Source organism: Dicentrarchus labrax, unplaced genomic scaffold (genome assembly GCF_905237075.1).
Source record: "Dicentrarchus labrax unplaced genomic scaffold, dlabrax2021, whole genome shotgun sequence".
Classification (NCBI taxonomy): Eukaryota; Metazoa; Chordata; class Actinopteri; family Moronidae; genus Dicentrarchus; species Dicentrarchus labrax.
The window spans coordinates 9,125,752-9,143,863 of NW_026136716.1; the positions used below are offsets into that span (position 1 = coordinate 9,125,752).

The window sequence follows — 18,112 nt, forward strand, 5'->3', positions numbered from 1 at the left end:
CAGTCAGTGAGTCAGTGGCTTTGTTTCCATTGGTTTATTTTAAAAAAGAGGCAACTGAATAATAGCCATGAGTAGTTTACAGAGGATCATGAAGCCAAAGAAAGACACAAACCTGAACCTCCTGTTTTACTGGGAAACAGCGGATATGACAACTACAAGAAGAAATGAACAGTCTGGATGTGCTCTTCTCTCCATTCCTACCACAAATGAAACTGAAGCTCTTCCTCCTTTGTTAAATACGCTATCGCAGAATATGCAACACATGTACACATGTGTAAGCCAGAGTATTCCATCTCTTCAAAATAAAACTTTTGGCTTGATTTGGATTCCCTTCTGTGGGCCTCTACACGTGGAAAGCAAAAAAAAACCCACAAAGATATTGCTACATATATTAAAATCTTATGTCAAAATGTTAGACATTGTTACAACAGGCACACATTATGCTTAACTTTCTCGTTAATATGTTAGGATCTATATAGTGATGTCAGTAAAACAAAGGTTAAATATAAAAGTAAAAGTGCAGTAGCTGAGTGGGGTGGGGGGGGTCTGGTTGGATTGATGAGTGTTATAGACAGCAGCACTGGGTTGAAGGGTCACAGGGGTCAAGCACAAAGCTCTATGCTTCCTACATGATATTATAAAGTTAATAACTTTTATATGCTGGCCCACAGGAATAGCCCCACCTGCTGGCCAGTGTGTGAACCACCTATGTCCTTGAGACACGTTTTAAAAACACAGAAAATAACCACATATAATAAACCTGGATGTGATACACAACTCAAATAATGTGTCAATGGTTTTTCCCTCTTAACAGATTGAACCTGAACGTCCCACGGGCCTAAGAACTGAAATGATAAAATTTCCTTTTTTTTTCCAACTAAAAAGGCCCCAGGTCGTGGTGAAATGTTTTCAACCAAGCAGTGATCCTCAAAATAACACAAACTCAACCTCCAAATCCCACTGAGTGCAACTAATATATATATATATAAACATGGCTTAACAGGAACACAAATCACAAATCAAAAACAGTGCTGGCTTCTACTTAAGGCCTCATACCATTAAAAACACAGGAAACACAAGGACCTGAAGCAAAAGGCAGACCCATTCTTTCTTCAAAGCCTGGTGTCTGTATGGTTCTGACCTCGCCTTCAGCCTGGCCCCACCCGTCTGCCAACAGGTGCATGCTGGGACCCGTAGGCAAGGCCCGCTTTTTGACGTGTCATGCAGACGCTTGCAGGAGGCGGGGGGGGAGCACGGCACATGGACGGTCACCGGACATCCGTGCAAAACAATGGACTACTGTAAAATCATTATAATATTAATACTGGCATGTTAAGAGCATGGTCTGACTACAAGATTAGCCTGGCAGTGTGCCGTTAAGCCAGCTAGCACTTAAAAGTCTAGTCAGTAAGTAATAAAAGTATGTTGTTGAATCCCTTCTCTGACTGTAAGAGTTTTTATTTGCAGATGATACTGTTTTATTACAGACTAAAGCTTTCCAACCCACTACTGAACAAGCCCTTGAAATAGCAAGACTCTGGATGCTCAGTCTTTCTCTCACTTACTTTCTCTTCTGACATTAATAAACATGCAAAGACTGCACTCTCCTTTCTTTTTATACCCTCATCTTCTTGTCTCACCCACATCCACAAACCTTCTTTCACTTGCATTTCGTCTCTTCCCGCCCCCCACCTTCTCTACCTGTACCTGAACATCCAGAGCCTCACAGAGAAACTACACAACCTAAATAAGATTCATACACGACTGAGAAGGAATCGGGAGCTGAATAACCCACTCAGAGGCAAGCTAAGGCCTCAATAACTAGCATCATGGTATACATCTACACACACAGACACTGCGGTATCACTAAAAACAGTCAGTTTAGTTAAATTGTGCTTTAAAATTAAGTCAGAAAAAGGAGGGATCATTCTGCCCACCAGATGCCCTGACTGCTCTCTCCAAAAGGCAGAAAGGAGGAGAGATGAGGGGAGGATGAAGAGGGTGGAGGTGTAAAAGATGCGTTCATGTTCTGGAGCGTGTGCCCTTCTGGTCCTTACACCTCTTCCCCTCAGCGTTTGGATGAACTCGACGGGAAATGGGAGACAGAGGCAAGATGCCGGCGCCGTTCTTTGAGGTTTCCCCAGGGTGGTGGGGGGAGGGCCAGGGAGGTTGGGTGAGGAGGGGGTGTTGGGTTACCAGATGACTTCCCCGCTCGCGCACCAATCATCGCCGGGAGGCTCTGGTTGCGCCTCAGGCCGTCCAATAGGCTTCCTCCGCTTGCTGACACGAAAGTAGCAGAATCCTGGCGTGGCACTGAGGCCTCTGACTCTGCACCCTGAAGCACCTTGGTGAATCCCAGCCGCCGCAGCCTCTCCACTAGGCCAACGTTGACTAGGTCGGGCCTGGCTCTGCCTGGCTTAAAGGACGGGACGAGGGCTGGGGTTTCCTGGGAAGAGCTCGGTAGGTCAGGATGTGGTGCACGGCCCAAATTCAACCCGTAAACGTCCTGGAGAAAAAGCTCTGCTGGCCGCGACGCTAGGAAATTGTCAGCCGGGTGTTGGCGGGGCTCCATCGGCACCGGGGAGGGAGCAGGCGAGTGTGAGGGGGAGTTAGGGGGTGTGCTTGGGAGGAGATGGAAGAGGGGCTGCCGGGATGTGGGTTTCGGGGATGAAGGGGGGGTGCCAGTGGAAACTTGTGCAGAAATGCCTCTCTCAAGAACCAGCTTGGCCAGGCCGCAGGGAGGCGCAGAGGGGCGTCGAGGGGGAAATGAGTCACCCAGACTCAGCCTGCAAGGAGTCACAGGGGTACTGGGACCTGTCCTCATGGAGCTGGGTGTGTTGGCCAAGAGGCACGACTGAGAACTGAAAGACATGAAGACAGAGACAGGGTGAGGAAAAGAGAGACACGTGGTAGCTATGTAATAATAAAAAAAGAAATTACATAAAAGTTCTATTTGTCCTTTATAGAGGACTTACCTTTGGGTGACCTGTGTGATGTCACTGGGGTGCAGGATGCGACACGTTGTGAAGGTGTAGGTGGAGAAGGTGGAGCTCTGACACTTGCCTGGATTTTGGACTGAACACACAACATATCAAGTAATGAGAAAAACAATGTTACTCGTCATGGCAACAATGAGCAGTAATATCTTCACATTGCACACTAGCATATTCTATATTTATGTTTTATTTACCAGAGGAAGATGTTGTTGTTGATGTCGAGGTGCAAATGACTTGAGTTTGTGATTGGACCGTTGTTGTGCAGACAGCTGGTGTGGGCTGAGATGATAGGCTGGATTTCTCAGTGAGGTGTTGGGGTGCGGGGGTCATGCAGAGGGCTGATGGGACTGAGGAGGAGGTGGCAGGCGTCCCAGGTAACGTCGGCAGGGGGGGCAAGAGAGGCGTGACAGGGAGAGGCGACACCGAATGCTTTCTGTCCTTCCTCTCCTCCGGCGTAGATGAAACGCGCACCTTGAAGGTGATCCCGCCTTCCTCCTCTTCCTCGTCCTCTGCTTCCTTACCCCGCTCTGACGCCCCCTTCTCCAGGGCACCAGTCCCTCCGTGCTCTTCATCCTCCTCGTCCTCTTCCATGTCGGACAGGCGGTAGACCGCATCCTGAACCAGCGGGCAGAAACCCTTGGTCACCACCCCAGGGTGGGGGTCCAGGATGGTGGCCAGGTGTGGTTTGGCCAGCTGCTGCCAGTGATGGAGCGTCAGAGAGCCTGAAAGGAATGTCACAATGATACGGTTTGATGGATCAATGAGAAACGTTGTTACAGTCACATTTTACCTGTTGTCCTTTTGCACAAAGCAGCCAGGGATTTTTGAAAATTATAAATGACCACAGCATTAAAAAGAGTTTATTTCCTGGAGTCATTTTTCATTGCACTTTTATAGGAGATGAAAATGGTAACATACCAGCTCTTTGTAAGTTAGAAACTGACTTAGCTGTTAGTAGTTAGTTCAATCTTAGCAGTACCAGGTTTACTAAATGGAGAAGTTACGCATCACTAATTAAAAAGTAGTAATCAGTTGTCACTAAATACATATATCTACCCAGTTACTGCTTTCAGACATTTGACTTGTCTAAGTTGAAGAGTAAAAGTGATACTATAGAACACGGTCTGACCTAAAATTTGACAAAAATGCTGTTTAATAATCATAAATAAATAATAAACACTACACTGTAGGCTATAAGTCAAATTACAAAACATTATGCCAATAACATCAGCTTAAATGATCAAATATCTACGAAGATATATTATCCATGTATGTAGATATGAATATAAATAAGTAAATAAACAATAATAAACACCTACGCTTACAAAGGATTCCTAACAACCGATTTACACATTAGTTAAGACATTTCCATTTTAGCAGTGCAACCAAATTTAGTGAATTACTGGATCTTTTTGGGTTTGGGACTATTTAAAAGTAATTGAAGATAGTTAACAGTGGTGATGGGGATGTTTCACTATTTAGTAGACATGCATAAAATATCTAATAGACCAAACAATTATGATTACAAATTTACAAGCCATTTGTACTCCTACTTTGGGTGCGAGTGCAGGCCCCTCAAATCTGAATATTTTGTTGACCCAGAGGGAGCCAGTCAGTCACTATGCAGCTCAATGCATTAAGAAATCTGTCCCCAATAATTTTGCCCAATTTTCACAAGAGACCGATGCGAAGCTGATGTGACAGAGCCTGAAATTGCTCCATCTAATGAAGGAACGCCGTTAGAGTAGTGTTACATTGATGCACTGCAGCATGCAAACTCTATGTGACATCGCTGGCTTCTTGGTTCAAATTTAATCAGTTACGCAACAAACTGCTCTCGACAGCTGCTCCGCTTTAGGACTGCACAGCTGGATAGATAACCTTACCTTCCATGGGCTTGACGATCTGTAGCTTCTCAGGCAGGAAGGTCTTGAACACGCTGGAGCCGAAGGAGAGTTCCGACAGGTTGGAGAAAGAGGAGAGCACGCTGCCCATCGGCGAGCTGCAGCCGCTGCCCTCGCCGTCTCCGTCTGCCCCCGCCAGCGCCTGCAGCTTCCTCTCGCGCTCCGCTTGGAAGAACTGGCGCTCGCAGAGAAAGTTCTGTCGCCGCAGAGACAGGCGGTGGAGGGCTCTGGTCAGGTCGTTTCCTCCAGGAGAGCCAGGCTGGCCCAGTCGCACCTCCTCCCTGCAAATACACACATTTAATGAGCTGAAAGGGACAAAACTGAAGTTAAAATTCAAGGCAGGAAAAAAAAAAAAAAAACTGTAACGCACCCCTGAACGGACGGGAAGGGCTGTGCAGTCATCACTAGAGAGCTCTGGCCTGAGCCGGGGATAGGAGGAGTGGCTGAAGCTGGCCGCGATGTGGATGAGGAGTTGATGGAGCGGACTGTTTGGAAGACTCGCTTCTGGGATACTCTGCAGGGAGAAGAGGTCAAAGGTCAGAGACAAGCTGCTGTAGACTACTGAACCAGAAGTTGTAGCCGTTGTGACCCTGGGGTTGATTATAACGTGCAATATTACTGCCATCTGTCTGAAAGACTAGTGAGGGAAATAAATGTGGATTATTGGATCGAGTCTTTTAAGTATCCTTTAAAAACACTTTAGTTGATTTATGTGAAGGGGCGTTAAGACAACTCAGTATATTACAGGAACACTAACTAAAATCACCCAATGAGACTGTGGTGGGAAGTGGGATTTAATTCTCATTAAGTAGCAGAAAGTCAAACCAGTCTCAGAAACAAAGAACCTTTTTTTCATTAGATCTGTTTTTATTTCCAGGAGTGAAGTTTGGGATTTCTGACCTTTGGTCCTGAAAGGCGATCTCTTCTTCTACACTCAGCTCTCTCCTCATGGTGCCCTCGATCTCAGCTGCCAGAGAGTCCTGTACACACAAACACACACATACATAAGTTTAAAAAGGTGCCCTCTGGAGCACTTTCCACTAAAACAAGCTAAAGTTATGTTTACATTCAGTGTTAAGCTGCATTCATATCACATACGTTAACAGAATTTAACATGAAACTAGCAGTAGTAATGTTTATTGTGTTGCATGAATCTATGGCTGATGAATTAAGAAATAAGACTGTGTAGCAAATGTTCAAGAGAAAATAAACTAAGCAGCGACTGTAAAATCTATTTGGAAATCTATGCTGTACCTTTCTACACTGAAGTGTTGTGAATTTTCTATCTCCCTCTTCACTGCTACATAAAACATAAGTGTGTTGCTCTCACCATGGGGTAGAGGCCGTAGGAAAGGTGCCTTCGCATCCCAGCAGAGGGAGTGTTTCTACTGCGAAGCTCTTTGATCTCCTCCTGGGACTCATGGAGCATCTCTACACACTCCACATTCCTGTCCGCCAACTCGTTCAGCTGCAACACACACACACACGCACACACACACACACACACGCACACAGAGAGGTTATTTAAATGACTGTTTTTTGTATTTTTTTAAAAAATTAAGTATAATAGTAGTAGTATAATCACTGAATGTAATAATCTGGGTTAGTAGTGCAAAGTAATGTACATGTGAGTTGCTGTAATGAATGTTAACGCTAAAGATCTGGGATTTAGTTTAATCGGTCACCAGTTTAGATAAAACTGCTCCAGTTCAGGAGTCCATTTATACATGAACAGAGACGGTCCTGTGAGATTATACCTCTGCTGTGAGCTGTCTCTGAGCATCTTTAGAGGCCTGCAGGTGGATCCTCAGCTCCTCTTTCTCCAGAGCCAACTGCGTACACACAACATAAGCACTTAAACACAGACACACACACACAAGCAATAAATGTGATATCTTACAGTGCAAAATGTATTTACATTAAATCCAGTGCTATGGATTTTTTTCTTTTTTTTTTCATGGTTTTTGCAAGCCCCAAGTAAGTGTTAGAAGTATTACAATACAGGAATTTAAATTACAGACAGTCTGGCCACAGTACAGCATACACGGTCCAGCCACATACTGGGTTTAAAACTAGCCTCTCAAGTCCAGACTATGGTCCAAGGCCTGTCTACGCCTCTGGAACATAAGAGTTTGTATTCTGTAACAGTTGTTTAGTCTTCACACCTCCTTCACTCTGTGTTGCAGCTCCACTATCTGGGACAACAGCTGAGCGATTTCCTCCTGGTGTCTGAGCAGCTCCTCATTCTTCTGAGACAGTTCATCTGTCAGAGACACCATCTGGCTGTTGGACTCGCCTAGAACCGACACACACACACACACACACACACACACACACACACACACACACACACACACACACACACACACACACACACACACACACACACACACACACACACACACACACACACACACACACACACACACACACACACACACACACACACACACACACACACACACACACACACACACACACACACACACACACACACACACACACACCAAAGTTAACATGAGCCTTCCAGATAACGAGACTTGGGCTTTTGAGTGTAAATGTGTGTGTATATGTCACTCACGGAGCTCCTTCACACAGTCGCTCACAAGCTGCTGTTCCTTCTCCTCGTAGGTGATGGTGTCGGTCTTCAGTTGACATGCCTGGAGTGGAGATGTAGAGAGGAACCGGTCAGTGTTCCACTCATTTTCATAGTAATTCACATCCTGTTTCCACTGTCAACACAACTTATTATCATAAAAGGCCCCAACTGAAACCTAAACCTGAAGCAGGGGAAGAATCTTTCTATTAGGTTACATCACAGTATGCTTTATGGATCAATCTCCCATTGTTTTAATGCAGACATACCACCAAATCAGCCAGTATGAAATATGCACTTAATGTTCTGGCAATGCTCTGCGTAATTTGCATCAGTAATTATATTGACTTCTTCTTGTGGTTATGATTTAAAGCTTCCTGTTTCACTTCCTGTTATTTTCTGTTCCAGTCTCCACTATTAGCTTGTCTGTCCGATGTATAACTCGTACCTCAGACCTCAGTGCCAGGTTCTCCTCCTCCAGGTCCTGCAGCTTGCTCTGCAGAAACTCCAGCTGGCTGAGTGCCGCAGCGGCGGTGGTTCCCCCAGGTGGCAGGGGCTGCCGCAGCGGCGTGGACACACTGGAGTCGGTCTCGCTCTCCTCCGAAGCGCTGGCCACCATCCGCAGCAACTCATCTTTCTTACTGAGCTCGTGCTGCAGCTGGTGAACCTGGCCAATGGGGAAGGTTTTGGGAAAGGTGAGTAATATGCAGATTCATAGAGGTTCAGAGAGAGAAAGAGAGAGCATTTTTAAGCTCCTTTTTAGTTCTCATTTCTCTACTTTTATTGGGTGCTCCTCCAATCACCAATTACTTATATTCCCTTTTAAACTAAGGTGAACTTAAAACTAACTTAAATGTTACAAACTTAGTTCTTAATAAGCTTGACTATACTGGTGTATCTCAAGTATTACTTCGGTTTAACTCTTATCTTCAGAACTGTGAGTGGGAGTTGGATAATAGAATTATTGAGATGGGTGTACCACAAGGATCTATTCAAGGGCCACTTTTTGATGTCCTTTTGTCCGGTTATATCCAGATGACACCATTATATATATATATTTATAATTCTAATGCAACAAAAATACAAAGCTCTCTGCAATAATAAACAAAATGAATAACGAGCATGTGTAAGCTACCTGGTCCAGGGCCTGTGCTAGTTGCTCCTCTAAGGCCTCGTTGCGTTCCTGCAGCAGATGGTTCCTCTGCAGAAGTGACTGACCGATCCGAGCTGCCAGCTCCAAGTCTCTGTCCCGCTGTCCAATAAGAGCACAGAGCACCCAGAGTCAATTAACCAATTACATGCTTTTTCTTAATATAAAAACACACTGTTACAAGTGATACCTACCTCAGCCAAAAGTTGCGTGACCACTTCCATGTCATTGTAAGTCTTGGTCATCTGCTCCACGCGATCAGCACTGAGGACTGACGAAAAGAAAGAAAATGTTACTTTTAGGAGACACACAAGCAAACACACACACATGCAATCTTTTACGCACATCGGGGCATGTGCATGCAAAATGTGTATCAAATCATTCCACAAAAACATTTAAAGTAAAAATAAAATATCACTCCAAACTAATGGACACACTTCTGTAGCATGCCGCCTTTACTTTCTACCTAATAAAAATGCTCTGACCACAAGCAACATGAGCAGCCACTTGCAAACCAATTATGAACTAGTGTGGTTAAATTAGGTCAGGTATATTGCTGTAACACTGATATAGCTCCATAATGTGGCAGTGTGGTTGCTCGTGGTCTGAATGTAATGAAGCCACAACAGCCCTATACAGACATTAAGAGACTGCACACACACTATACAGAGCTACAGGACTACAAGCTGTCTACAGGAGCAGGCAGCAGACCTATGCTATGCAAATCTGTTGTCTGCTGTCCTCTACATGCAACAAGCAGAGAGGGGCTCCAGGTCTGTGGCTCTGGACTACTTCCAGATCCAGGTCGAAGTGCAGCTGTCTGAGCCACATTGTGGACTGAAGCCCCTCTCTCAAACTGAAGCTCAATGAAAAAGCTGGAGAACAGAACAGGAAGTCAGAGAGAGAAAGATACCTTTGGAGAGGCTCTGAGAGCCGGGGTGGGAATAAGAAGAGGGCTCCAAAGCAAGATACGCTAGTGAGAGATTGGAGAGAGAAGAGAAGGGAGAGTTCAAAAGGTGAACAAGCAAACAGCTTGTTTTGAGATGAGTGGGAGAAAAACACAGAAAGAAAAGGAGGAAAAGAGCTGCACGGAGACTTGAAGCTGAGGGTGAAAGCTGAAGCTTCAATAAATCAACTTCATGTAGAAACATTAGTTTGTTGAGAGAATCTATACATCAATTAGTCTGGTCCGCTTTTAGCACCTGAGTGGGTGTCACCAGCGCTGCACCGCTCCCCCTTCCACCTGTTTAAAGAAAAGTGGCATCTCTAATCATTGAAACATTGCCTTTTACTGAGAATCATTAAACAGTCTGAGGACGGACTCTGGCCTCACAGAATGGCACCCTGAATATATTGCTATGTCAATCTTGCGCCATGCTTCTTTGGTTATATTTGCAGCAATTTCAACACATATACATAAAACCTTAAATCAGCACTATACATAATTAACACTAAGTGAAATAGATAACTGATGCAATATACTGAAAGAAGATCCATAAAAAGAAAAGAGACTGACTTATAATTGCAACTACTGAGAATCTTTGATGAAACAATCTACATTTCATCAGGAATTAAACGTAATAATCAGTGCTGGTAAGCCTCTAGTGAATCAGCTGCTAGAGAGCTGTCGTCCAGTAATCTGAAGCCGATGGTGACCTCTGGATCTGGACGCTGCACTCGCCCTTTAACAACAGACTGTTAAAAATAACCTCTGCCTAAGAGCTATCTTTATTACACACACAGGAAGACAGACACTGCGCACACACAATGCATATAATATCTCATGTTACTGTACATTTGACGCCAAGTATGCTTGTCTCTCACACACACACACACACACACACACACACACACACACACACACACACACACACACCTTTACCTGCTGGGAAGATTATGGTATCTCTGTATAAAATTTGTCCATGGTCCGGTGGGATCATGATCTATCAAAATAAAAAACCTCCAAATGCACACACACACACACACACACACACACACACACACACACACACACACACACACACACACACACACACACACACACACACACACACACACACACACACACACACACACACACACACACACACACACACAGAGCGATAAACCAGTGTGGGTTGTGTTTAATTGTAGAAGTCAGTGGCTGAACTCTGGCCACAAACTGCATAACTGCAAAGTCCAATGAGTTATGACATTTTATTTTGATATTTATTCTTGGACTGCATGCATTCTTGCACACGGGGCAATGGTCAATGGGTGACTTGATAAGAAACACTTTTGATTCATGGTTGTTTGGACCTTTGGCACTTATAAACGGAAAAGTGAAAGTTAAGACTGAAGATCAACTTGGAGACAGAGGCAAGACAAACTTTGTCAAGTCAACTGTGTTGCTGATGTGGTTTTGTGAGCTCGGATCAGGCAGGACACGCTCACATGTGAGCTCAGAGTTTCCAAGACTAGAAAGTATTAGAAGCGGGCTGATCCTGTAATTGAAGTCCGTCCATGCGTCGAGACTCTGACTCATCGCTCTACCCGCTGACAAAACCACATGCTCATATATAATTCATTATTACATCACAAACCAACTTTTTAAAACAGCAAGGAATATTACTGAACTCATTGAGCAAGATCTCTTAAAACACAGTAACATTTGTAAATATTACTTTATGAAAAAATAAAGAAAAAGAGGTTTACCGCATTGTGCATCTACATTAAAAAAAACAATGTAACTGTCTAAAGTTTCTGCTGCTCAAACAGCATTTTTGCCAGGTCTACATCCCACAGCTCCCTCTTCAAATTTCACAACATGACACAAAAATAGGATACTTGAGATGCTTGTGTCATTATATAGGAGTACTGAAATATTTAGGCTGTTTAAACATTGTCAGCATTGGCGACATATGTCAAAATGACACTTCTCTCAGCAGCATTTCTTCATCTATGTTTACTTTTGAGACAGCCTGGCGGCACTCAGACATTAACATACCATGCCCCTGCGGGCGCATCAGGCGCTATTAATATACCGCACTGCAGAAGTGGAGCAAATGTCTCACTGAGCAGGAACACGAAACCGAGACTCCCTTACTGTACCCCTTCTCTCACACGTGCAGTTCGCGCACACACACACACACACACAGTATATGGGGGAAAAAAACATGTAAACAAAAGCATTCTGCATCTACCGGGTTACACCTGACGGCTCAAATCTTCTGTATGTGTCAGATTTAATCCAACTTTTTTTATCCAAAAAATTATTCGTATACGGAGAAAAAGTAAGGGTTGCAAACTGTGCAAACAAGAAGAAAACATAGACAGGAAGTGGCTTCTCTCTAACTGTCAACACTGCTCCCGCATACCACGACTTGTTTGAATGTCAACACACAAGCGTTCATTCAGATTTGCTCACTTCCTGTCTTTCAAGGATTTTACTCACACACACACACACAATACAGTGTGCACACCCCTTCCCCTCCACCCTGTCATGTTCTGCCTGACCTTGCTACTGGAGCTGCTTCTGCACTCGCATATCTCTCTCTCTCTCTCTCTCTCGCTCTCACACACACACACACACACACACAAACACACAGACAACAAGCAGCATACCAACACCTCCGCTTACCTTCCATGGCAAAGTTCTCGTAAACCTCCTCATTGTGGATGTTTAAAACCGGCATGATCCGACTCTTCTCTCCGCTCTCCTGTCTTCATCCACTATCAATCCACTCTGCCTCCCCCCCCTCCTCCTCCTCATCACTCCCTGTCCCGTGACTCTGGCCCTGGCTTTGAACTCAGCTACACTTAACTCTGGCTGGATCACTGGATTCCCTCTCTCACTCTCTCTCACACACACACACACAGTCAGAGCTGTCTGATAAACACAAGCAAAGACAAACAGACACAATGACAACACTGTACCGAATAATATCCACACTAAATCCCTGTGATTTGCGCTGAATAAAAAAAACGTAATTCACACACACACACACACACACACACACACACACACACACACACACACACACACACACACACACACACACACACACACACACACACACACACACACACACACCATCTGCTCACTGATGTTGCCACAGGCTTGACCAATCAAAAGAGAGCAGACAGAGAGACACATAAAACAGAAGAGGTACAGTTTGTCCATTTTGAGCCGCCAAACGCTGAAGTGAAATACAAATACAAACACTTACTCATGTAGCGGAACGTCTCCTCGGCCAGTATGGGGGAGATGGCACTGTGCGGGCCGGGGCCTTCGTCCGGAGAGCAGCTCGGTGAGACCACCCAGTCCTGGCTGTCTGACAGGTAGACGGAGCCAGCCGAACCAGAGCCCAGCGAGCCGGAGCCATAATGCCTCCCGCTGCTGCCCAGCCCCTCATCTGTGGGTTGGAAGACAGAAAAAGTATAATCCAGGATCCATTTCATTATTATTACTTTCACTGCTGACAAATCAAGCATTTCTTAGTTTAAATAAATTGTCTTCTATGTTGTAAATTATGACCAACAACTGACATTAAGCCATGTTGTCATATGTATACTCTAATTATTCCCCTGCTGGAGGCCATAATAATCGGCTATAATAATACTGTAACACAGGTCACTCATTACAGTGAAAACAAAGCAAGGTTTCACCATGTTATCATGCACCACAATGAAAATACGAAGTAAATGAATGATGGGGGATGCTTTTATTTTGTTAAACCAGTGCAGCTCTGGTGAGATGAAGAATGTCAGACTGCAGTGAATGTGTTTGGAGAGCAACTGTGGGCTGATGAAGCATGTGAATGTATGTGTGTGAGAGTGTGTGTGTGTCTGTGAGAGTGTGTATGTTCTTGGCTCAGGCACTGTACAAGCCGGTGTCCTTCCACTTGAGCAAACATGTGGTTCACTGGGACAGATGGGGCTAACTATAGCATCGAGCCCAAAGACACAGCATACTGTACTTCAGGGCAGCATGACATTGGCAGAGCATCGTTTTAAAAATGTACAGACCCCTCACGGTTACCACACTGCGGCCTTTGAGATGCTGACCGGTAATGTTGCATGCTACAGCGCAGACACACTACCTGTCTCCGTGCTCGACTCCTTCTTCTCCACCGCCCGGGATTTGGCTTCGAACATGTTCTGTCCTTGGAGCGGGAGGGGGTCCCCGCTCGCAAACACAATGCTGGACAGAAAATGGCTATCGCTGTGACATCACATCCTGTTGCTGCACTGATGGGGTGGTGCCCGCACACACCTTTACCTGAGGGGAGAAGTGAAAGACATCAAAGAGGCAGTGAGGATAAGAGAACTCCACAAAAGGTTCACGATGACTTTGCTCATGTTTACGAGCCAAATTAGGGCCAATAAAGTGTAATAAGTGGAGTATTTGTGTTGCTTATAATCAGTGTGTGTGCACTGAGCATCTCTGACTCCAGGCTGCTGGCAACATTCATCATTTCTCTCTGCTGCTCTCCTTCTTTTCTCCTTCTTTTCTCCTTTCCACTTGGTTGCTGACATTTAAAGCCTGATGAAAAAAAACATTCCTCCCACAGCGTTTGCTGTTGTGAATCGCTGATTGTCTGGCATCTTCTTTGACAGATTTTAAATGGCACTATTAAAACTCCATCAATCAACCTTTAAAATCTCAAGAAGCTACAAGATGCATACTTCATGCAGTCTTCCTGACAGAGATTTTTGAGATAGATAATTTGCTGACAAGGACAAAGCGGGCCAGCTGCTATAAACCTGATGCATTTTAATTTCCCTCTTATGTGCCACATACTGTTTTAAGGGAGGGCCGAGGGGTGAGACAGAGCCCTCCCACATCCTGTTGCCTCTCTCTAGAGGACTGAGACAGGATGCACGCTCTTAAAATGGGCTGAGCTCCCAGATCCAAGACATTTCTGTACAGTATGCGAGTTTCTCTTTCGATAGTCTGTCATGCCCAAGTGGCGATCAGTGTTCTTACTCACACATTTCTTCTGATCAAAACAAACCGCTGCTGCTGGAAACGTTAAAAACATGAAGTAAAGAGGGAACTGCAGCAATGAATTATTGTACTTCCATAAAGTTGGGACGCTCGTGAGAGACAGACTTTAAAAAAAACAATGCTCAAAATCAAAGCAGCAAAAGGTCATAAAGCCAACCATCCATCTGCATGCAGACCTATCACATGCATATCTGCGTGTGTGTGTATCTGTAAGTGTGCCTGTGGAAAAGACAGTCCTTGGGTATCATCCATCCTCTGCTTACATAACACTGAAGCTCAAACTGTTTGCTCCATAAAGGAGATTACTGTGAGGCACGCAATGCTAGAGCCTAAATGTGCCTTTTACCATTAGAGGCCTGGCAGATATACTTCACTGACCCACTAATGATTCTGGTATTGACTGCCTGATGTTGGAATTATAATAGTCACATTCACAGGAGGGCTAGGAACAACTGTATGCACAAAATATTGCGAATGTCATTCATCTTTTAATAGTTACTGACATCAGTATGAGCAGGGTGGAAAGAATTCTGCATCCATTATGTTCGTACTGATCATGGCATCAACTCTCAGATGAGAGCTTCTTCTTCTTCCTGATTTAAAATGAGCTAGGCTGATCTTGGCCAAGTGCCTGTGAGTCATCTCATGAGCAACATTGTCAAATCCAGCTTCTTGTGTATTATGATACAGCCTGTGCTTCTGATTTGGATCTAACATATTAGAAATTAAGTAGCAAGAGCAAGAAATCAAATTAAATGTGTGGTTTTATTGACCACACACACACACACACACACACACACACACAAACCATTTCCTTTGGCTTGAAAACAGTGGAGAAAATTCTGACCGCAATCTGGAAACCATGACTTATTGTGGGTGACAGATTATTGCACATTATGAAGGGGCAACACATCAGCAGCACAGCAGCGAGACAGCAGCCCCGACAGTAACTCTGTTACACAAAGCGGCATTATACACAACACTCGTCTGTCACAGCTGTCCCAGAGCGACTGTCTGCTTGCATCAGCTTTTTGCAGACTTTATCTCCCTTCATGTCTAATCTAACTACGCATTCAGCTGATGCTCTTATCCAGAGTGACCTACAACAAGTGCAGCAGCAGAAATGTCATTATCTGCTATAAGCCGAGGTCAAAACAAATAATACAGGGCCAAAATCTACAAGATATTTCCCTCCACACCTGAAAATCCACCAAAGTATGGAAAGATATCCTTCCTACCTTTAATTTGTTACTTGCCTTGCTTCTCTGTGTCCTATCACAGCATCTGCACTCAACCTAGATCTAAACACACTGGACAGGGCCTGAGGGTTCGCTTCAAAAGAAATAGGACATGGGCATGTGACACTGACTGGACCACTTTAACTGCATAACCAGAAACCTCTGACTGGAACATCAGCAGACATTGGCCCAAAAGACGAAAACAATGCAGCTTAATGTAACACCCACCTACCACATCATGAAATACCCATCAGATCACACCGGCTGCGTCTAAAAGATGCTTTACTGCTCAGTAAACGTACACACGAGTTAAAACACGATGATCTGGATAAAACTGTACAACTGGAGAAATTGTTTGTGACACCTACAGTCACCTCCCACCTCGGTATAGTGTAATAAACGTAAACACGTCTCGCAGGCGAAGCTAACATTTACCGCCACATGCACATCAATCCACAGGTCAAACGTGAGTTCCCGTTAGCTCTCGGTCCTTTAATCAAAACCCACCGGGAGTTAAGACCTCCTGTTACATCTGTGCAGTGTTTAACGTGAGCTAACCTCAATATGTTTCCCTGTGCTGGCCGAGGAGGAGGAGGAGGAGGAGGAGGAGGAGGAGGACAGCTTCACCGTCGCTGGGCTAACACTAGCATCGCGAGCTAACACTGCGGGGACTACTTCACTTAACTTACAGCTTTATAGAACATTAAAAACACCCCTGTTTGTTGTTGTAAACAATAAAACTTACCGTATATCGGTGTTATTCCACGGCTACACGCGGCTTCCGTCCACCCTTCAGCTGAAACCTACAGACAATAAGAGGCAGCGTCGTCACCGTGCGACAGCGAGCTCCGTGACGTTTTTTATCAGGCGCCCTGAAGTGTCTGTGTCAAATTAAAAGTCCCGTCACGAGAGGCTTCGCGGTCCGGTGGAGAAAGTTAAACTTCATTTTATTTTGTCTTTGCGCAACCCGGTTTAATGTGGACTCTTTAAGTTAGCAGAAGGGGGGAACTTTAGGACACCGGACTCTAATCCGTGTTTGTACGTTGTTTACGTCGAGAGGAGGAAGGTAAGCAGCGTCTGTTGATGACGGCGTTAATTCAAACCAACACAACAGGAGCCCCGCTCTACGTCAGCGCGGTGCGTGAACCTTGTTACCGACATTAGTGAGCCTCGCTGCTCTTCAGAGTTCAAACAAACATAAACGTGATAAAATAACGGGACCGTAAACGAGATAATTAGCCTGTATGTGCGCTAACGGACATTAACGGTCATTAACGGACATTAACGGACATTAACGGTCATTAACTGACATTAACTGACATTAACAGTCATTAACTGACATTAACGGACATTAACGGTCATTAACTGGCGGTTTTGAATCATAAACCGTCCTCTGATTAAACTAAAATGGCTGCAGTTAATATAACCTTGAGGTGGAGTTTGTTTTGAGTGTTACGGGATTATTACGTTTGGAGGCTGCACTGCACCACCGACACTACCTCGTACTATCATCGTAAACACAGACAGCTGAATTAAATTAATAAATTCACCTCCTATCGGGAGCCCCTGTGTAAACAAACACTGTCTCCAGGTTTTCATTCACAATTCCTCCCCTTCCTCCCTCTGATGTCAGTCTCCCGGACTGGGAGGAGGAGGGAGGAAGAGGAGGAGGGGGGGGTCTCTGTTGGTGAATCTCACGTCGCTCCCTCACATCTGTAGATCAGCTGATGCAGCCAGGTGAACTGCAGACGGATGGATGAATGGCTGAAGTTGGACGGACGCTTTCTAGTCTAGTGGGGGATTCGCTGTTTGTCTCGTATTGCACCGCTGCACCTCCTCCTCCTCCTCCTCCTCCTCCTCCTGTGTCCCTCCATCGCGGTCGGTCTCCTGCGGCCTGTGAGCGGATGAATGCCAGAGCCTGTGATTTTACCATCGCCAAAAGGACTCCATGTCTTTCTTGGTAAGGATGTCACGCTGCATGGATTTAGCTTTTCTATTGTTTTGTGGCCCGGTAGATGTAAGTTATAGTCACGAATCATTTGGCTCATGCTGATGCCTCTGGTGGGATGTGGCAAATTTAAATCAGCTTTTAAAGTGTCTCAATATCAGATGATCACATTTCTGAGTTTTATGACCTGTCAGATATTCTTTAGATAAATTATGAAAGGTGTAACCCCTTTTACATATATATATATATATATAAATATAATGGGCTAACATAGATTGGATACATCCAGTA

The 18,112-nt window shown here is 44.8% G+C and overlaps 2 protein-coding genes across 20 annotated transcripts in view; one reads left to right on the forward strand and one right to left on the reverse strand.

Moving 5' to 3' along the window:
* Positions 1-19: 19 nt before the first annotated feature.
* trak2 (trafficking protein, kinesin binding 2) lies at positions 20-16,737 on the reverse strand. Of its 5 annotated transcripts, XM_051428397.1 has the most exons (17): positions 16,619-16,737; positions 13,728-13,906; positions 12,855-13,040; positions 9,560-9,619; positions 8,841-8,917; positions 8,632-8,748; positions 7,945-8,163; positions 7,482-7,560; positions 7,066-7,196; positions 6,658-6,732; positions 6,231-6,368; positions 5,801-5,880; positions 5,271-5,414; positions 4,883-5,181; positions 3,191-3,718; positions 2,976-3,075; positions 20-2,861 (listed from the first exon to the last, which is right to left on the reverse strand). In XM_051428397.1, exons 2-17 carry the CDS (start codon positions 13,780-13,782, stop codon positions 2,069-2,071), a joined length of 3,081 nt encoding a protein of 1,026 aa, XP_051284357.1. In that variant the 5' UTR covers positions 13,783-13,906; positions 16,619-16,737; the 3' UTR covers positions 20-2,068. The 5 variants fall into 5 exon arrangements, with proteins under 5 accessions (XP_051284357.1, XP_051284358.1, XP_051284361.1 ...); XM_051428398.1 differs by lacking the exon at positions 9,560-9,619; XM_051428401.1 differs by lacking the exons at positions 9,560-9,619; positions 13,728-13,906; positions 16,619-16,737 and adding an exon at positions 9,849-9,889 and having other exon boundaries at positions 12,855-13,034.
* Positions 16,738-16,751: 14 nt separating this feature from the next.
* Positions 16,752-18,112, forward strand: part of stradb (STE20 related adaptor beta) — a 31,467-nt gene continuing 30,106 nt past the window's right edge. For 8 of the 15 annotated variants that reach the window (XR_007888240.1, XR_007888238.1, XR_007888229.1 and 5 more), the window contains exons 1-2: positions 16,754-16,939; positions 17,593-17,833. Coding sequence is in view for 2 of the 15 variants with exons in the window: in XM_051428403.1 (XP_051284363.1) it covers positions 17,822-17,833 (12 nt within the window). In the remaining 13 variants the exon portion in view is untranslated. Of the gene's footprint in view, positions 16,940-17,592; positions 17,834-18,112 lie in introns of all 15 variants that reach the window. The other 7 variants (XR_007888234.1, XR_007888233.1, XM_051428405.1 and 4 more) reach the window with 4 other exon arrangements.